This window comes from Mus caroli, unplaced genomic scaffold, assembly GCF_978045245.1.
Source record: "Mus caroli unplaced genomic scaffold, Mus_caroli_1 scaffold_3, whole genome shotgun sequence".
NCBI classification, from domain to species: Eukaryota; Metazoa; Chordata; class Mammalia; order Rodentia; family Muridae; genus Mus; species Mus caroli.
The window spans coordinates 145,941,729-145,962,311 of record NW_028227258.1 but is presented as its reverse complement, the minus strand read 5'-3'; the positions used below and the strand labels follow the sequence as shown (position 1 = coordinate 145,962,311).

Genomic DNA, 20,583 nt, shown 5'->3' with positions numbered 1-20,583 from the left:
TTTTTAATCGACTTATTTATATGTAGTTCTGGTCAGCCACAATACAAAAAAAAAAAAAAGGCAACAGAAGATTTTATACCACTCATATTTTGCTGTTAAAGAAAAAGATACTGGGGGCTGGTGAGATGGCTCAGTGGGTAAGAGCACCCGACTGCTCTTCCAAAGGTCTGGAGTTCAAATCCCAGCAACCACATGGTGGCTCACAACCATCCGTAACGAGATCTGACTCCCTTTTCTGGAGTGCCTGAAGACAGCTACAGTGTACTTACATATAATAAAAATAAATAAATCTAAAAAAAAGAAAAAAAAAGAAAAAGATACTGGAACTAGGCAATAACAACAACAACAACAATAACAGCATAACATGTTCCCTAAAGGTAAAGGAATCTTATTAAAATCCAAATTTCTCTGATTGTTCTAAAGCTCTATAGATATTCTTGCCACTCCTTCTGCTCATAAAATTTAGGTCAAACAGTAAGTTGGAGTTAACTTTCTCTAAGCCATTTTCCATTCTCATTCCCCATTCCCCATTCTCATCTGTCACAGTCAGAGCACTGTATCACCAGTTTCCCAGTGAGAGGCAGGCATTTTCATCAGCCTGCCTCACACATGCTTTTATTTTCCTTCTCCACATTTTACCCACAAGCCAGTTGTAGAAAGCTACACTGAAGCTGATGTAAAAACTTGAAATGCATTACCTCGGGAGTAAATATGAGAATGAGTTAGGCATTGGCATCTAGGGGAACAAAAACAGGAAGATATAAACAGAAACAGGGAATCAAAAATGAGAAGCCTTAAAGTAACTCTTCCAGGATATTTTAGTTTAGAATTAGGCATTATAGTGAGAAACTGGGTGACAGACAGCATAGAGTAAAACAGAAAGCAACAGAAGCACAAACCCACTATAACCCCAAAGACAAAAACCAACACCTCACAGTCTCTTTGGAATTCCAGATACTTCTTTTCATGAAGTTATTTATCAAGCTCTACTTGGTCAAGGCCAGCTATAAGGAGCATGCTGAAGGTCCACACACATGGGGCCCTGGATTGTGAGACTCCAGCCCTCACAGGACAGGAGCTTTGACTGAACCATGTTACTCTCAACTCATGTTGGAAAATTCTGTGTAATTTTCCCACATCTTCAAGGAATTTAATTATTTTGAAACTGGCACTGCACTTGTGCCTTATAGAAGCACCCCGACCATTGGCCTCCCAGGTCAGCTACTCACATCCCACCTCTCCATCCTCTATGAAAGCCTCAGGCTGTGTGAGCTGGTGCTGTCTCTATAGCACACACACCTAGTGCATTCTTTTTTCTGGAAGCATCTCCCCCTTCCTTGCCATATCAGCTTCTTCTTGGACAGTCCCTCACTCTGGCTTCAGTTTCTCCTTTTCATTTGTTTCTCTTTATGGCTCAGAGGGTCTTGCCTTAGTGGTGAGTTAGAAAATCCTTGACTGCATAGCCTCCTCTCCACCATTCCAAAATTCAAAACTGGAATTCAAACATCCAGGGAGGGAAAAGATAAGGGGAGGAAAGGGAGTTAGTTACTCTGGATCTCAGAACTTCCTGAGGTCAAGACAAAACATAAAGCTAGGCTGACACCTAGTGGCTACCTACTTGCTGCAGGGGTCTGCCCTGCATTAAACTAATGACAAAAAGAGAAACAAAGGAAGAAAGATATCTGAAATCAGTGCTGGCGACATGACTGCCTCTGCCCATCCTTTCATGTTATTTTAAGTTCTAAGGCTAATGAAGTCACTTCTAGCCCTTATCTGAGGGTTCTGCCTGGCCCTCTCTTGCCTTCTGAGGATGTTTACCTGGGTTGATTTCCTCAGCTCCCTCCTCACTATCCTAGCAATTACTGGATCCTTGCACTTTCTGTTTACTGCCACACTAGCTTGAATGAAGCCTGTAAATCAATCATTCTTATAAATCTCCTTTCAATATAAGAGAGCAATCATCCTGTAAGTTCTATTACTATTGAAAATTCTAGTACAAAAATAAAAACCAAACATCAAAAAAAAAAAAAAAAAGTTAGAGATTCATGTCTGAAGCCCTCGGGCTTGCTCATCCTTTGGTTTTAGCCCTGGTCTACATTTGTGGGCGGTTTTCTTTTAGTCTAGCACACTTCTGGCCACAGCAATCGAGTCACAGCTTCCAGGCTGGATTTTACTTGGTATTAGAGCTCTGGCAGTCTTAATAACTAAGCTCAGTCACTTGTCCTTAGTAGGCCAGTCAAGGGGCTGAGAAAGTCAAAGGCAGAGAGAAATTTATTCAATGTGGCTGCACCAAGAAGGCGGTCTGACATAAGGCATAGATTTAAATGGGGGAATGGAGAGACGGCTAATCAGTTAAGAGCTACTCTTCCAGTAGGCAGGGAATGTTTCCTTGGGCTCCAAGACTCCTTGTTCTCCTGGATTGTCTCTTCCTTCTCCTGCTCCTTTCCCACTGTGCCCAAGCCTTATACACGGGGCTTTGCTCCCGGGCTGCCTTCAGCCCCCCTTCCTTCTCCCTTACCCTTTATGGTCTCACATACTAAGACCCCAGATAGCGCTCCACTTACCTCTCGGTCTTTGCCATTCTGCTTTCACTGTCATTTCTCTCCAGATGTTTACTAGTTACCAGATTGGTTTCTCAGTTGTATCCTTGTTAGCTCTCTTCCCCAGTGTGGTCAGGGGCATTTTCCCTATGACCTCACTTCTTTAAAGCTTCTTTCCATGGCAAATAAACTTCAGATCCAGCCCTGCCTGCTTGACTCCTTATCTTGCTTCATCTCCGGGGTTTAGCTGATGAAAAATTAATAGTCTCTCTTTTCTCCTCACCTCACTACTTTGGTCTTCCTTCTTCTTGAGCTTCATGTGGTCTATGAATTGTATCTTGGGTATTCCATTTGGGGCTAATATCCACTTATCAATGAGTGCATACCCTGCATGTTCTTTTTTGATTGGGTGACCTCACTCAGGATGATATTTTATAGTCCCATCCATTTGCCTAAGAATTTCATAAAGTCATTGTTTTTAGTAGCTAATTAGTACTCCATTGTGTAAATGTACCACATTTTCTGTATCCATTCCTCTCTTGAGGGACATCTGGGTTCTTTCCAGGTTCTGACTATTATAAATAAGGCTGCTATGAACATAGTGGAGCATGTGTCCTTATATGTTGGAGCATCTTTTGGGTATATGCCCAGGAGTGATATAGCTGGGTCCTCAGGTAATACTATGTCCAATTTTCTGAGGAACCGCCAGACTGATTTCCAGTGTGGTTGTATAAGCTTACAATCCCACCAGCAATGGAGGAGTGTTCCTCTTTCTCCACATCCTCACCAGCATCTTCTGTCACCTGAGTTGTTGATCTTAGACATTCTGACTGGTGTGAGGTGGAATCTTAGGGTTGTTTTGATTTGCATTTCCCTGATGACTAAGGATGCTGAACATTTCTTTAGGTGCTTCTTGACCATTCAGTATTCTGCAGTTGAGAATTCTTTGTTTAGCTTTGTACCCCACTTTTTAATAGGGTTATTTGATTCTCTGAAGTCTACCTTCTTGAGTTCTTTGTATATATTGGATATTAGCCCTCTATCATATATAGAATTGGTAAAGATCTTTTCCCAATGTGGTTGCTGTCTTGTCCAATTGACAGTGTCATTTGCCTTACAGGAGCTTTGCAATTTTATGAGATTCCATTAGACACAGAATCCTTGAATCATACTATTCTTCTTTCAAATGTCTTTAATAGTGCTAACTGGGTTCAGTAGGTTCCCCTGGAGAAGTTCCAGGTTCTTATTTCCTGTAGTGAGAAACTGGACAGAGATTGGTGGGTGGAAACAGAAGCAGGAACACGATTAAAACAAGATCCATTTCCAAGGCTAGAAGCATGTTGGAGCATGAGAAGGCAAAGCTGTAGGAAGGGTCTCACGTCCTGAGCTGTTTGTGTAGTGCAATCTGCCTTACATGTGTATGTGCAGTATGTGCTCGTTATGTAATTACATCTTACAGCTTCCTCAAGGTACATGTCTTGAAGCTCAGACCTTTCAACAGAAAGTGACTAAACTTTTCATTTATCCTGTCTGGCCTTCTGCAACTTGGAATCTCTCAACTCCTCATAGCTTGGAAAAGAAGAAAATGTACTTTTTTGTGTCATCTTGTCCTTTTGTCTCTTGAAAACCTTATTTTTGTTTATAAGTATATTCCTGACAGCTGCTTCCCTATCTCTTTTCTGTGAGTACCTCTAAATTTGGGTTTATGCTGTGTTGATCTTGTAGGTCCTGTTAGTTCACTTGTTGTGGTTATTCCTTGAGTTTTTAGCAGTAGTGTTATTTTAGTTGTTCCTTTTCTTAGGTGTTTAAGTACATAAATAAACTTTATTTTTTAATGTGCCAACATGTTTTTTTAAATAAATCTACCCCAAACTTTTAATTATGTTTTATTAAAGTTCTTCACAGATTGTTCTCTTCTCACTAGATTTTTTAACTATGCTTCATCTGTAGTAATTATCGGCTATACTTTCTGTGCCTCCTCCTGTACACTAGAGGGGCCTCCAACCCAGGAGGCTTGCAGTTTGGGTCTCTAAGAGCAACTTGTCTTCAACACAGAACAGGCCAGTGTCCATCTTCAGAGAACTTCTCTCAGTGTCCTCTCTCAGAGAACTTCTGCATTTTCTTATGCTTGGCCACAGAAAATAGTTTTTGCTGGAGCTGGTGAGTATTTTGAGGTTTTAAACAAGATAGAGGTGCCTCCACTAACTGCTGTGCTGTTTCAGAGGGAACCAAATATCTTAGGTGTAAGTAAGATACAGCCTCTATCTTAATAATGCGTCTCTCTCTTTCTCTCTGTGTGTGTGTGTGTGTGTGTGTGTGTCTGTCTGTCTGTCTGTCTGTCTGTCTCTGTCCCTTTCTCTTTCACACACACACACATACACACACACATACACACACACACACACACACTTTCTCTCATGAACTATTCAATTTGATAGGTGACACAGAGTGAAACAGAATACATGACAACTCATAAATCATCTCACACTTCTTTCTGCTCCATACATGGAAGTTTCATGAGATTTTTCTTTGTTCCTAAATACATGCTATATTTTCTTATTTCTTTATTTTAGATGAGAGGATGAGAAAATAAGAAAAAGTTGAATTAGAAATGTGAATCCAGCCTCTTTTGACCAACAATTTTGTTTATTTTGTTTTGTTATTTAAGAAAGGGTCTCTATGCTGCCCTGCAGCTTGCTGTGTAGACAAGGTTGACCTTCAACTCATAGAGATCATTCTGGTTCTCCCTCCTAAGGATTAAAGGCATGCACAACTACAATGAGTAGTATTAGGTTTTGATGTAACATAAAGTGTTAGCATGAAAAAGAGAACCTGAAATTGTGTTGATGGAGAAAACTGGCTAACGTGATATAGGAATAGAGGCAGAAAATAGATGAATAGGAGAACTGACGGCATATTTTTATTCATTCATTCATTCGTTCATCAGATACTGATGATTTAACTAAAATATCTGAGATTCTGAAGACATCTGAAACTTGGAGAGAGGGCAGAATAAAAATGGATCATATGTGTTTGTGTGTGTGTGTGTGCGTGTATGTGTATGCACATATATATATATATACATGCATATATATACATATACACACATATGTTTACATATATATGCTATGGACTATTGTGAGCTGCCCGATGTGAGTATAATAGCAAATGTTCTTCACCACTGAGCTATCTCTCTAGCCTTTGGATAAAGAACATGTTTAATACAAAATAGTTCATCAAAAATCAGAAGGGTAAAACTGTAACATATGTTTGGGCCACAGAACAGTTCAGAGATCTGAACCTGTTTGGAGGAGCAGTGGGAAATGGAACTACACAGAGCAGGTTGAACCACATTGCGAAAGACTTTCATGACACCATTTTTCCAAAAATTTTCAACTGTGAGGCAGAAGTAGTGCTGAGTTGTAAGGATGCAAGTTGCAAATGACAGCTTTCCTGCTTTCCAGAAACTGTAGGCACTGAGGGTTGTCACATATGACTACATGCTTTCGTGTATGTCATGAGGAGAAGTGCTTGTTTCTAGAGACAGTGGGAGAAAGGAAAGTAGAAGAGGTGTGACATTCATATTCCTACTATACTTGGTTATGCCTGGCTTAGGAAGGTTACATTATTTCTGTATCATAATTCACTTGTTAGAAATGCTCCCATGTCTTGAGTGAAGTAACACAATCACAAAAGAACTCACACAATATGTATTCACTGATAAGTGGATATTAGCCCAAAACTTAGGATACCTAAGATTTAAGATACAATTTGCTAAACGCATGAAACTCAAGAAGAATGAAGACCAAAGTGTGGACACTGTGCACCTTCTCAGAATTGGGAACAAAACACCCAGGGAAGGAGTTACAGAGACAAAGTTCGTAGCTGTGATGAAAGGATGGACCATTTAGAGACTGCCGTACCCAGGGATCCATCCCATAATCAACTTCTAAACGCTGACACCATTGCATACACTAGCAAGATTTTGCTGAAAGGACCCAAATATACCTGTCTCTTGTGAGACGATGCTGGGGCCTAGCAAACACAGAAGTGGATGCTCACAGTCAGCTATTGGATGTATCACAGGGCTCCCAATGGAGAAGCTAGAGAAAGTACCCAAGGAGCTAAAGGGATCTGCAACCCTATTGTTGGAACAACATGATGTTCTAACCAGAACCCCGGAGCTCTTGTCTCTAGCTGCATATGTATCGAAAGATGGCCTAGTTGGCCATCAATGGAAAGAGAGGCCCATTGGACTTGCAAACTTTATATGCCCCAATATAGGGGAATGCCAGGGCCAAAAGAATGGGAATGGGTGGGTAGGGAAGTGGGGGGCGCTATGGGGGACTTTTGGGATAGCATTGGAAATGTAATTGAGGAAAATATGTAATAAAAATATTAAAAAAAAAAAAAAAAAAAGAAATGCTCCCATGGAGGTATAATTTTCTAAGATTATTATGAAAACAGAATTTCTCTGGAGCTGTTTAGTAAATTGCTTGATGAGTTCTGTGAAAATAAGACATAAATGCATCCTTCAATTAAAACTTATATGTGGATCTTGGGAGCGAACTCAGTGGAGGGTCCCAAGGTCTCCAGAGGACTCTCCACGCTGCAGGCACCCTAGCACACCCAGTATCTTAGGATCACTGGTGAGTGGAACACAACACTCTATAAAATCCCGGAGGGTCTTGTGCCAGCAGGAACAGGGACAAAGGAAACCTGCCGACCAGCAGCTAGGGTTTATTTCAATAGGTGCCAGCCCAGCGCCATCTTGGATGAGAAAATGGCAGGCTCTAGCACACTCAGAATCTTGGGAACACTGAGACCAGTCTGTGCGGGAGAGCACATGGACTGCAGAAGCAACAGAGCTTCTTGGACAGTGTCCCTTTGGGCTTACATCCTCAGCCAAAAGGCAGATCTGAGACCCAGATCCCTGGACACCTTCCCCACTATAGGAGAGTCAGCCTCCAGGGAGGGCTCTGACCCAGGGTCTCAGGAGGTGGATCTGAGCTACAGACTTCTGTGCACCTTCCCTGCAAGAAGAGAGTTTGCCTGCAGACAGTACTCTAATAACTGGGATTCAGGAGAGAGTTGGACTCCCAGGAGTGTTGACACCAGAGATTACCAGATAGCAAAAGGCAAACTTAAGAATCTCACTAATAGAAACCAAGACCACTCAGCATCATCAGAACACAGTGAGCCTACCACAGTGAGTCCTGGGTACCCCAACACACCTGAAAAGCAAGATTCGGATTCAAAATCATTTCTCATGATGCTGGTAGCAGATTTTAGAAGGGCATTGACAACTCACTTAAAGACATACAAGAGAACACTGCTAAGGAGGTAGAAGTTCTTAAGGAAATACAGGAGAACACAGGTAAACAGCTAGAAGCCCTTAAAGAGAAAACACACAAATCTTAAAGAGTTAAAGGAAAACACTGCAAAACAGGTGAAAGAATTGAACCAAACCATCCAGGATGTAAAAATGGAAGTAAAAACAATAAGGAAAACCCAAAGGGAGACAACTCTGGAGATAGAAACCCTAGGAAAGAAATAAGAAACCATAAATGCGAGCATCAGCAACAGAATAAAAGATATGGAGATTCAATAGAAAGCATGGACACAAGAATCAAAGTAAATACGAAATGCAAAAAGACCCTAACTCAAGACATCCAGGAAATCCAGGGCACAATGAGAAGATTAAACCTAGGGATAATAGGTATAGATGAGAATGAAGACTTTCAACTTAAAAGACCAGTAAATATCTTCAAGAAAATTATAGAAGAAAACATCCCTAACCTAAAGAAAGAGAAGACGATGAATTTACAAGAAGCCTACAGAACTCCAAATTGATTGGACCAGAAAAGAAATTCCTCCCCACACATAATAATCAGAACAACAATTGCACTAAATAAAATAGAATATTAAAAGCAGTAAGAGAAAAAGGTCAAGTAACATATAAAGGCAGACCTATTAGAATTATACAAGACTTCTCACCAGAGACTATGAAAGGCAAAATATCCTGGACAGATGTTATGCAGACCCTAAGAGAACACAAATGGCAGTCCAGGCTACTATACCCCTGCAAAACTCTCAATTACCATAAATAGAGAAACCAAAGTATTCCATGACTAATCCAAATTCACACAGTATCTTTCCATGAATCCAGCCCTTCAAAGAATAATAAAGAGAAAACACCAAAAAAAGAAAGAAAGAAAGAAAGAAAGAAAGAAAGAAAGAAAGAAAGAAAGAAAGAAATTATGCCCTAGAAAATGCAAGAATGAAATCCTTCAAAAAAACCTAAAAGAAGACAGACACAAGACCAGAATCCCAACTCTAACAACAAAAATAACACGAAGCAAAAATTACTTTTCCAAAATATCTCTTAATATCAATGGACTCAATTCCCCAATAAAAAGACATAGCCTAACAGACTGGCTACATAAACAGGACCCACTGGTCAGCACCTCATGGCACCTTCTCCAAATGGTCCAAAGAAACAAGCTGAAGTAGCCATTCTAATATCAAATAAATCAACTTACAACCAAAAGTTATCAAAAAAGACAAGAAAGGGCACTTCATACTCATCAAAGGTAAAATCTACCAAGATGAACTCTCAATTCTGAATATCTATGCTCCAAATGCAATGGCAGCTACATTCATTAAAGAAACTTTTGTAAAGCTCAAAGCACACATTGCACCTCTCATAATAATAATGGGAGACTTCAATAACTCACTCTCATCATTGGACAGATCCTCAAAACAGAAATTAAACAGAGACACATTGGAACTAACAGAAGTTATGAAACAAGTGGATTTAACAGATATCCACAGAACATTTTATCCTAAAACAAAAGGAAATACCTTCTTCTCGGCACCTCATGGCACCTTTTCCAAAATTTACTATATAATTGATCACAAAACAGTACTCGAAAGATACAAAAATATTGAAATTATTCCATATATCCTGTCAGGTCACCATGGACTAAGGCTGACCTTCAATAACAGCATAAGTAATAGAAAGCCAACACTCTACTCAATGATACCTTGGTCAAGGAAGACAGAAAAAAAATTAAAGACATTTATAATTTAATGAAAATGAAGCCACAGCATACCCAAACTTATGGGCCACAATGAAAGCAGTCCTAAGGGAAAAACTCATAGCTCTGAGTGCTTCCAAAAAAGAAACTAGAGAGAGCATACACTAGCAGCTTGACAGCACATCTAAAAGCTCTAAAACAAAAGGAAGCAAATTCACCCAAGAGGAGTAGACAGCAGGAAATAATCAAACTCAGGGCTGAAATCAACCAAGTTTAAACAAAAAGAACTATTCAAAGAATCAACCAAACGAGGAGCTAGTACTCTGAGAACATCAACAAGATAGATAAACCCTTAGCCAGATTCACTAGAGGGCACAGAGACAGTATCCTAATTAACAAAATCAGAAATGAAAAGGGAGACGTAATAACAGAACCCAAGGAAATCCAAACCATCATCAGATCCTACTACAAAAGTACTAGGATCCTATACTGAACAAAACTGGAAAACCTGGATGAAATGGACAAATTTCTAGATAGATACTAGGTACCAAAGATAAATCAGGATGAGACAGATGGCCTAAACAGTCCCATATCCCCTAAAAAAATAGAAGCAGTCATCAATAGTCTCCCAACCAAAAAGGCCCAGGAGCAGATGGGTTTAGTGCAGAGTTCTAACAGACCTTCAAATAAGACCTAATTCCAATTCTCCTAAAACTATTCCACAAAAATAGAAACAGAAGGTACTATACCAAATTCATTCTATGAAACTGCAATTACTCTGATACCTAAACCACATAAAGACCCAACAAAGATAGAAAACTTCAGACCAATTTCCTTTATGAATATTGATGAATACTCAATAAAATCCTTGCAAACTGAATCCAAGAACACATCAAAATTATCATCCATCATGATCAAGTAGGCTTCATTCCAGGGATGCAGGGATGGTTTAATATACGGAAATCCATCAACATAATCCACGATATAAACAAACAAGACAAAAACCATATGATCAGCTCGTTAGATGCTGAAAAAGAATCTGAAAAAATCCAACACCCATTCATCATAAAAGTCTTGAAAAGATCAGAAATTCAAGACCCATACCTAAACATAATAAAAGCAATATACAGCAAACCAGTAGCCAACATCAAACTAAATGGAGAGAAACTTGAAGCAATCCCACTAAACTCAGGGACTAGATAAGCTTGCCCACTTTCTCCCTACCTATTCAATATAGTACTCGAAATCCTAGCCAAAGCAATTAGACAACAAAAGGAGGTCAAAGGGATACAAATTGGAAAGGAAGAAGTCAAAATATCACTATTTGCAGATGATATGATAGTATATTGAAGTGATCCTAAAAATTCCAGAGAACTCCTAAACCTGATTAACAGCTTCTGTCAAGTAGCTGAACATAAAATTATCTCAAACAAATCATTGGCCTTTCTCTACACAAAGGATAAACAGGCTGAGAAAGAAATTAGTGAACCAGCACCCTTCATAATAGTCACAAATAATATAAAATACCTTGGTGTGACTCTAAGGAAGTAAAAGATCTGTATGTTAAAAACTTCAAGTCTCTGAAGAAAGAAATCAATAGGTCTCAAAAGATGGAAAGATCTCCAATGCTCATGGATTGGCAGGATCAATATAGTAAAATTGGCTATCTTGCCAAAATCATTCTACAAATCAATGCAATCCCCATCAAGATTCCAACTCAATTCTACACCAAGTTAGAAAGGACAATTTGTAAATTCATCTGGAATAACAAATAACCTAGGATAGCAAAAACTATTTTCAACAATAAAAGAATCTCTGGTGGAATCACCATGCCTGACCTCAAGCTGTAATATAGAGCAATTGTTATAAAAACTGCATGGTACTGGCAGCGACAGATAGGTAGATCAATGGAATAGAATTGAAGACCCAGAAATGAACCCACACACCTATGGTCACTTGATCTTTGACAAAGAAGCTAAAATCAGCCAGTGGAAATAAACAACTATAGTTGTAAACCACCCGCGGCCTACATGACCTGGGTGCTCCTGGAAGGCAGGCTGGGGCTGAAAGAGAAACTAGACGGCGAGAAAAGAATGAAGCCAAGACATATTTTCTCTGATCAAGGCCCGAGAGTTTACTAAGAGACTGTTCTTATAAAGGGGGAAGGCCCATCCTCCCCCCCACCCCCTGCAACCCCTGCCAGTCTATCCTTGGTGCCCAGAGCCAGCAGGAAGACACAGCTCAACATGTATTGCCTCAAAGGTGTCTCAGCAGGCAGCAGGATCTCATAGAAAAGCAGGGCAGTTGACACCTCAAAAGAAGCTAGCCAAATCAGAAAGCTGCACGGCAGGTAGCCCCACCTCAGTGGCAACAAGGTCTGCACAAGCCAGCTTCAGGCTGGGGGAGGTTACATACAGCATTTTCAACAAATAGTGCTGGCAACTGGAGGTTACCATGTAGAAGAATGCAAATTGATCCATTCTTATCTCTTTGTACAAAGCTCAAGTCTAAGTGGATCAGGGAACTCAACATAAAACCAGAGATACTGAAACTTATAGAGGAGAAAGTGGAGAAAAGCCTCATAGATATGAGCACAGGGGAAAATTTTTCTGAAAAGAACAGCAAAGGCTTGTGCTGACAAATGGGACCTCATAAAATTTCAAAGCTTCTGTAAGGCAAAAGACACTGTCAATAAGACAAAAAGGCCACCAACAGATTGGGAAAGGATCTTTACCTATCCTAAATCAGATAGGGGACTAATACCCAATACATATAAAGAACTCAAGAAGGTGGACTCCAGAAAATCAAATAACCCCATTAAAAAATAGGGCTCAGAACTGAACAAAGAATTCTCACCTGAGGAATACCGAATGGCAGAAAAGCACCTGAAAAAATGTTCAACATCCTTAATCATCAGGGAAATGCAAATCAAAACAACCCTGAGATTCCACCTCACACCAGTCAGAATGGCTAAGATCAAAAATTCAGGTGACAGCAGATGCTGGCGAGGATGTGGAGAAAGAGGAACACTCCTCCATTGTTGGTGGGATTGCAAGCGTGTACAACCACTCTGGAAATCAATTTGGCGGTTCCTCAGAAAATTGGACATAATACTACCAGAGGATCCAGCAATACCTTTCCTGGGCATATATCCAGAAGATGTTCCAACCGGTAAGAAGGACACATACTCCACTATGTTCATAGCAGCCTTATTTATAATAGCCAGAAGCTGGAAAGAACCCAGATGTCCCTCAACAGACGAATGGACAGAAAATGTGGTACATACTACTCAGGTATTAAAAATAATGAATTTATGAAATTCTTGGGCAAATGGATGGATCTGGAATATATCATCCTGAGTGAGTTTACCCAATCACAAAAGAAGTCACTTGATATGCATTCACTGATAAGTGGATATTAGCCCAGAAACTTAGAATTCCCAAGATAAAATTTGCAAAACACATGAAAATCTAGAAGAAGACCAACATGTGGATACTTCATTCCTCCTTAGAATAGGGAACAAAATACCCATGAAAGGAGTTACAGAGATACAGTTTGGAGGTAAGACGAAAGGATGGACCATCCAGAGACTACCCCGCCTAGGGATCCATCCCATATTCAGCCACCAAACTGAGACACTACTGTACATGACCAAGATTTTGCTGAAAGGACCCAGATATAGCTGTCTCCTGTGAGGCTTTGCCTGGCAAATACAGAAGTAGATGCTCATAGTCATCTATTGGATAGAACACAGGGCTCCAATGGAGGAGCTAGAGAAAGTACCCAAGGAGCTGAAGGGGTCTGCAACCCGATAGGTGGAACATCAATATGAACTAACCAGTACCCCCAGAGCTCGTGTCTCTAGCTGCATATGTAGCAGAAGATGGCCTAGTTGGCCGTCATTGGGAAGAGAAGCCCCTTGGTATTGCAAACTTTATATGCCCCAGTACAGGGCAATGCCAGAGCCAAGAAGTGGGAGTGGGGGTGTAGGGCAGCAGGGCGAGGGGGGGGAGTATAGGGGACTTTTGGGATATCATTTGTAATGTAAATGAAGAAAATATCTAATAAAAATTTGAAAAAAAAAAAAAACTTCCCAGTGTGGCTTTGTCTTCTACTTTTAACTACCACGGATGGAAACTCCTTTTCCATGACCAATCCCCAAATCTACTGGTAAGTTATTGATTCCCTTATCAGTCTTTTCCCCTTTCTTTTTTCTTACCTAATCCTGACAGTCGACCTACCATGTTTTCAGACCCCAGCCTGCCATGCCTTACTCTGTAATGTATAAATTGAGTAACTCTAGCACCCAAGAGCTGGAAATAAACAGAAGTGGTGGTCAGGTCAGGTCAGGTCAGGTGGGGGTGGGATGGTGGAGAAGCTGCTTCCATGCTGCTTTCCCCATGATGGCCATTTTCAGCTTTCTGAGGAAATTTCATACTTCAGTTTTTAATGATTTAATTTTATTTGCTAGCCAGGTTGCTTCCTCTTTCCTTCATTTTTGGTGGGAAGATATAAATGTAAAAAGATGGTGATGATGATGATGATGATGGTAATGATGATGTAGCTCTGGCTGTCCTGGAACAATGCTCAGAGATCACAGTTTGGTTCTGCATAGTCAGTTAGTTCAAGGGTAAGTCGGCTTATTATGTAGAGAGATCAGTCCCTTCTAGAAAGAAAGAAAAAAAGAAAAAAAGAAAAAAAGAAAGAAAGAAAGAAAGAAAGAAAGAAAGAAAGAAAGAAAGAAAGAAAGAAAGAAAGAAAGAAAGAAAGAAAGAAAGAAAGAAAGAAAGAAAGAAGGGAGGGAGGGAGGGAGGGAGGGAGGAAGGACAAATAAATAGGAACATAAATATAATTAAATTGGAACAATCCAACACACACACACACAGAGGTACAAGGGAAAACAGTGAGTGTGATTCCCCGCCCCCCCCCCCCCCATCCAAGAGGGTAGACGCCCACCCAACTCCTGTTCCCAGGTTCCTGCTGCCCTGTGCATCCTTCTGGATCGTGCCCCAACTTTGGCAAGTCCCGTATCTGCCTTGGTGCCTGCGAGTTCTCGGGCTGTTTGTTTTTTTCTTTTTGTTTTTGTTTGCCTCTCCTCATTCCTCGGGAGAGTTCTCATAACTGGCAGAAAACTGGTGTCCTCTCCTCCTCTCATGGCCTAGATTGATCTCACGGGGACAGCGGTTTGGGGAATGGTGATTGACCGAATCTTGTGTGTCATCGCACATCGGGAGCCATTTCCCCTCTAAGGTCTTTAGTGGCTGGTGTCAGCATCTGTAGTCTCCAGTGTTCAGTCTTCTCCGGCTCTGGGGACAGTGTGGGGTGTGGGGGTGGAGGGCAGTTGGTTTAGAGCTGGCGTGGCAGAACTGCTCCAGGAGTGTGTGAGCAGTTTTAGTCTCACCAGTTTACCTCCCTTTCCTGGTTGTGTCTTGAGCGGTCTGAGGCACTTTCCAGGGACCGTTCCTGTTGCCACTGGCTTTCCCAGCCCTCGGTCAACTGTGTAATGGAGGCCTGGCTGCCAGACTCCCGTACACTTCTGATCTCCCGCTAACTCCTGTTCATGTGGTATCACGGGCCTGCTCCCAGTCTTATGACCTTGCCAGGGGTCAGGGGGTACTGTTTCGCAAAAATTGCACCTCACTGCCCTGTGTCGGGTGCCGGCTCGGCCCCCCGCCTGCCAGTGAGCCCTGCTGCAATCATTGGAGCAGTTCTGCTCCGTGGCCAATAGGCCCGGTGTGTCGCATGTGGACCATGATGGGTTACCTCGGGTTTTGATGGGTGGACTTCCTGGTTCCTCTCCCAATATCCTTAGCCAGCCCCACCTCTCCCCTCTGGTGGTGGCGAAGGAATCATCATTTCTGTGGGTGACCATCGTCTGTCCTTCTCTTCCCTCACTCATCTGTCCCTTAGGGCCTGATGTCATTCTGGCTTTCCTGATGCCACAGAGAAGAGTTGGCAGTATTGGGGACAGGCAGATGCAGGGAAGTGTGTCTGTGTGTGTGTGTGTGTGTGTGTGTGTGTGTGTGTGTGTGTGTGTGTATGTGTGTGTATGTGTGTGTGTACAGCTGCCCCCATTTCAGGGTAGGTTGCTCTCACTCCCGCCCACGCCCCATCTGTCTGCCACAGCTGCAGCATACATCTGCCTGAGCATCCTCCGCCATTCTCACAGCTTTCTTCATCTTCCCCTTCTGGAGGTGGAGCTTGCCATTTAGAAACCGCTAAGATCAGACTTAGCAGTGTGCTGAATTTAAGAATATTAGTCGATGTGATTGATGGTGTATCCAGGACTTGTTATGGTGGGAGAGTTTGGTTCTGATGATGCCAAGTAACCTTGGTTTCTGTTGCTTCTGTTCTTATGCTTGCCTCCTGCCATCTTATTATCTCAAGTATTTGCTGTCCTCAATATATCTGATTGGAGCCTGTCCTTCCTATAATCCCAGTTGATTCAGGACTCCTCAGAGTCCAGCTTTCGCTGTGGTCCTTTGCTTGTGGGCTCCTGTGAACTTGAGATTCTGGGTGTGTCAGAGGTCTTCCTCTGAGACACTGAAATACTGGTGTGATCATAGCTGTCTCTTTTGAGGCTATGCCGGTGCCTGGCAAATACAGAAGTGGATGCTCAATAGCCAGCTATTGAATGGAACACAGGGCCCCCAATAGAAGTGCTAGAGAAAGTACCCAAGGAGCTCAAGGGGTCTGCAACCCTATAGGTGGAACAACAATATGAACTAACCAGTAACCCCAGAGCTTGTGTCTCTAGCTGCAAATGTAGCAGAAGATGGCCTAGTCGTCCATCATTGGTAAAAGAGGCCCCTTGGTCTTGCAAACTTCATATGCCTCAGTACAGGGGAACACCAGGGCCAAGAAGTGGGAGTGGGTGGGTAGGGGAGTGGGGGTCGGCAGTAGGGTATGGGACTTAGGAACTTAGTCTGCACAGGTGAGAATGTGCACCACAGAGGCAGACAGCTTCTGGGACAGGCAGGAGCCACAGAGCTGCTGAGGCAACACCCTTTTGGGGCCGCAGACATCCGGCACCCTCTCAGCCGGAGGACAGTGGTCCACCCTGCACAGGAACCCTCTGCCTCAGGAGCAGGGAATGCCATCTTGGTTCCGGGACTCCGCCGAACTTAGGAACTTAGTCTGCACAGGTGAGAGTGTGCACCACAGAAGCTGACAGCTTCTGTGACCTGCCAAAGCAACACAGCATCTGGGAAAGGTCCTGTTTTGGGCCTTCTTCTTCAGCCAGGAGGAGGTCCAAACACCAGATATCTGTGCACCTTCCCTGTAAGAGGAGAACTTGTCAGCAGAGAGTGCTCTAACCACTGAAACTCAGAGGAGAGAGCCTGTCTCCCAGGTCTGCTGATAGACGGTAATCAGAATCACCAGAAGAACAATCTCTAAACAGAGACAACTATAAGAACTCCAGAGATTACCAGATGGCGAAAGGTAAACGTAAGAATCTTAAAACAGAAACCAAGACCACTCACCATCATAAGAACCCAGCACTCCCACTTCGCCCAGTCCAGGGTACCCCAACACACCTGAAAAGCTAGACCTGGATTTAAAAGCATATATCATGATGATGGTAGAGGACATCAAGAAGGACTTTAATAACACACTTAAAGAATTACAGGAGAACATTGCTAAAGAGTTACAAGTCCTTAAAGAAAAACAGGATAACACAATCAAACAGGTAGAAGTCCTTAAAGAAAAACAGGAAAACACATCCAAACAGATGATGGAAATGAACAAAACCATACTAGACCTAAAAAGGGAAGTAGACACAATAAAGAAAACCCAAAATGAGGCAACACTGGAGATAGAAACCCTAGGAAAGAAATCTGGAACCAGAGATGCGAGCATCAGCAACAGAATACAAGAGATGGAAGAGAGAATCTCAGGTGCAGAAGATTCCATAGAGAACATCGGCACAACAATCAAGGAAAATGGAAAATGCAAAAAGATCCTAACTCAAAACATCCAGAAAATCCAGGACACAATGAGAAGACCAAACCTACGGATAATAGGAGTGGATAAGAATGAAGATTTTCAACTCAAAGGAACAGCAAACATCTTCAACAAAATTATAGAAGAAAACTTCCCAAATCTAAAGAAAGAGATGCCCATGAACATACAAGAAGCCTACAGAACTCCAAATTGACTGGACCAGAAAAGAAATACCTCCCGACACATAATAATCAGAACAACAAATGCACTAAATAAAGATAGAATACTAAAAGCAGTAAGAGAAAAAGGCCAAGTAACATATAAAGGCAAGCCTATCAGAATTACACCAGATTTTTCACCAGAGACTATGAAAGCCAGAAGATCCTGGACAGATGATATACAGACATTAAAGAACACAAATTCCAGCCCAGGCTACTATACCCACCCAAACTCTCAATTAACATAGATGGAGAAACCAAAGTATTCCACAACAAAACCAAATTCACACATTATCTCTCCACGAATCCAGCCCTTCAAAGGATAATAACAGAAAAAAAAAACAATACAAGGACGGGAACCAAGCCCTAGAAAAAACAAGAAAGTAATCCCTCAACAAACCTAAAAGAAGACAGCCACAAGAACAGAATGCCAACTTTAACAACAAAAATAACAGGAAGCAACAATTACTTTTCCTTAATATCTCTTAATATCAATGGACTCAACTCCCCACTAAAGAGACATAGACTAACAAACTGGCTACACAAACAAGACCCAACATTTTGCTGCTTACAGGAAACTCATCTCAGAGAAAAAGATAGACACTACCTCAGAATGAAAGGCTGGAAAACAATTTTCCAAGCAAATGGTATGAAGAAACAAGATGGAGTAGCCATTCTAATACCTGATAAGATTGACTTCCAACCCAAAGTCATCAAAAAACACAGGGAGGGGCACTTCATACTCATCAAAGGTAAAATCCTCCAAGAGGAACTATCAATTCTGAATATCTATGCTCCAAATACAAAGGCAGCCACATTCATTAAAGAAACTTTAGTAAATCTCAAAGCACACATTGCACCTCATACAACAATAGTGGGAGACTTCAACACACCACTTTCACCAATGGACAGATCATGGAAACAGAAACTAAACAGGGACACAGTGAAACTAACAGACGTTATGAATCAAATGGATCTGGCAGATATCTATAGAACATTCTATCCTAAAACAAAAGGATATACCTTCTTCTCAGCACCTCATGGTACCTTCTCCAAAATTGACCACATAATTGGTCACAAAACAGGCCTCAACATATATAAAAATATTGAAAATATCCCATGCATCCTATCAGATCACCATAGACTAAGGCTGATCTTCAATAACAAAATAAATAATAGGAAGCCAACATTCACGTGGAAACTGAAAAACACTCTTCTCAATGATACCTTGGTCAAGGAAGGAATAAAGAAAGAAATTAAGGACTTTTTAGAGTTCAATGAAAATGAAGCCACAACATACCCAAACTTATGGGATGCAATAAAAGCATTTCTAAGAGGAAAACTCATAGCTCTGAGTCCCTCCAAAAAGAAACTAGAGAGAGCACACCTTAGCAGCTTGACAACACACCTAAAAGCACTAGAACAAAAGGAAGCAAATTCACCCAAGAGGAGTAGACTGAAGGAAATAATCAAACTCAGGGGCAAAATCAACCAAGAGGAAACAAGAAGAACTATTCAAAGAATCAACCAATCAAGGAGCTGTTTCTTTGAGAAAATCAACAAGATAGATAAACCCTTAGCCAGACTCACTAGAGGGCACAGGGAAAGCATTCTACTTAACAAAATCAGAAATGAAAAAGGAGACATAACAACAGATCCTGAAGACATCCAAAACACCATCAGATTCTTCTTCAAAAGGCTATACTCAACAAAACTGGAAAACCTGGATGAAATGGAGAAGTTCCTAGACAGATATCAGGTACCAAAGTTGAATCAAGATCAGGTTAATGATCTAAACAGCCCTATATCCCCCAAAGAAATAGAAGCAGTCATTAATAGTCTCCCAACTAAAAAAAGCCCAGGACCAGATGGGTTTAGTGCAGAGTTCTATCAGACCTTCAAAGAAGATCTAATCCCAGTTCTTCACAAACTATTCCACAAAATAGAAACAGAAGGTACTCTACCCAACTCATTCTATGAAGACACAATTACTCTGATACCTAAACCACAAAAAGACCCAACAAAATAGAAAACTTCAGACCAATATCCCTTATGAATATTGATGCAAAAATCCTCAATAAAGTTCTTGCTAACCGAATCCAAGAACACATCAAAACAATCATCCATCCTGACCAAGTAGGTCTCATCCCAGGGATGCAGGGATGGTTCAATATACGGAAATCCATCAACGTAATCCAGTATATAAACAAACTCAAAGACAAAAACCACATGGTCATCTCGTTAGATGCGGAAAAAGCATTTGACAAGATCCAACACCCATTCATGATAAAAGTCTTGGAAAGATCAGGAATTCAAGGCCCATACCTAAACATGATAAAAGCAATCTACAGCAAACCAGTAGCCAACATTAAAGTAAATGATGAGAAGCTTGAAGCAATCCCTCTAAAATCAGGGACTAGACAAGGCTGTCCACTTTCTCCATACTTATTCAACATTGTACTTGAAGTCCTAGCTAGAGCAATTCGACAACAAAAGGAGATCAAAGGGATACAAATTGGAAAAGGTGAAGTCAAAATATCACTTTTTCCAGATGATATGATAGTATATATAAGTGACCCTAAAAATTCCACCAGAGAACTCCTAAACCTGATAAACAGCTTCGGTGAAGTAGCTGGATATAAAATTAACTCAAACAAAACAATGGCCTTTCTCTACACAAAGAATAAACAGGCTGAGAAAGAAATTAGGGAAAAAACACCCTTCACAATAGTCACAAATAATATAAAATATCTTAGTGTGACTCTAACTAAGGAAGTGAAAGATCTGTATAATAAAAACTTCAAGTCTCTGAAGAAAGAAATTATAGAAGATCTCAGAAGA

The 20,583-nt window shown here is 41.2% G+C and overlaps 1 protein-coding gene across 1 annotated transcript in view; it reads right to left on the bottom strand.

The window, feature by feature from the left end:
- The window catches only part of LOC110288822 (signal-regulatory protein beta-2-like), a 134,900-nt gene extending 119,448 nt beyond the window's left edge, over positions 1-15,452 (bottom strand). Inside the window, exon 1 of the mRNA XM_085836074.1 lies at positions 14,990-15,452. Within this exon, the coding sequence (XP_085692200.1) occupies positions 14,990-15,452 (463 nt within the window). The remainder of the gene's footprint in view (positions 1-14,989) is intronic.
- Between the last annotated feature and the right edge of the window lie 5,131 nt (positions 15,453-20,583).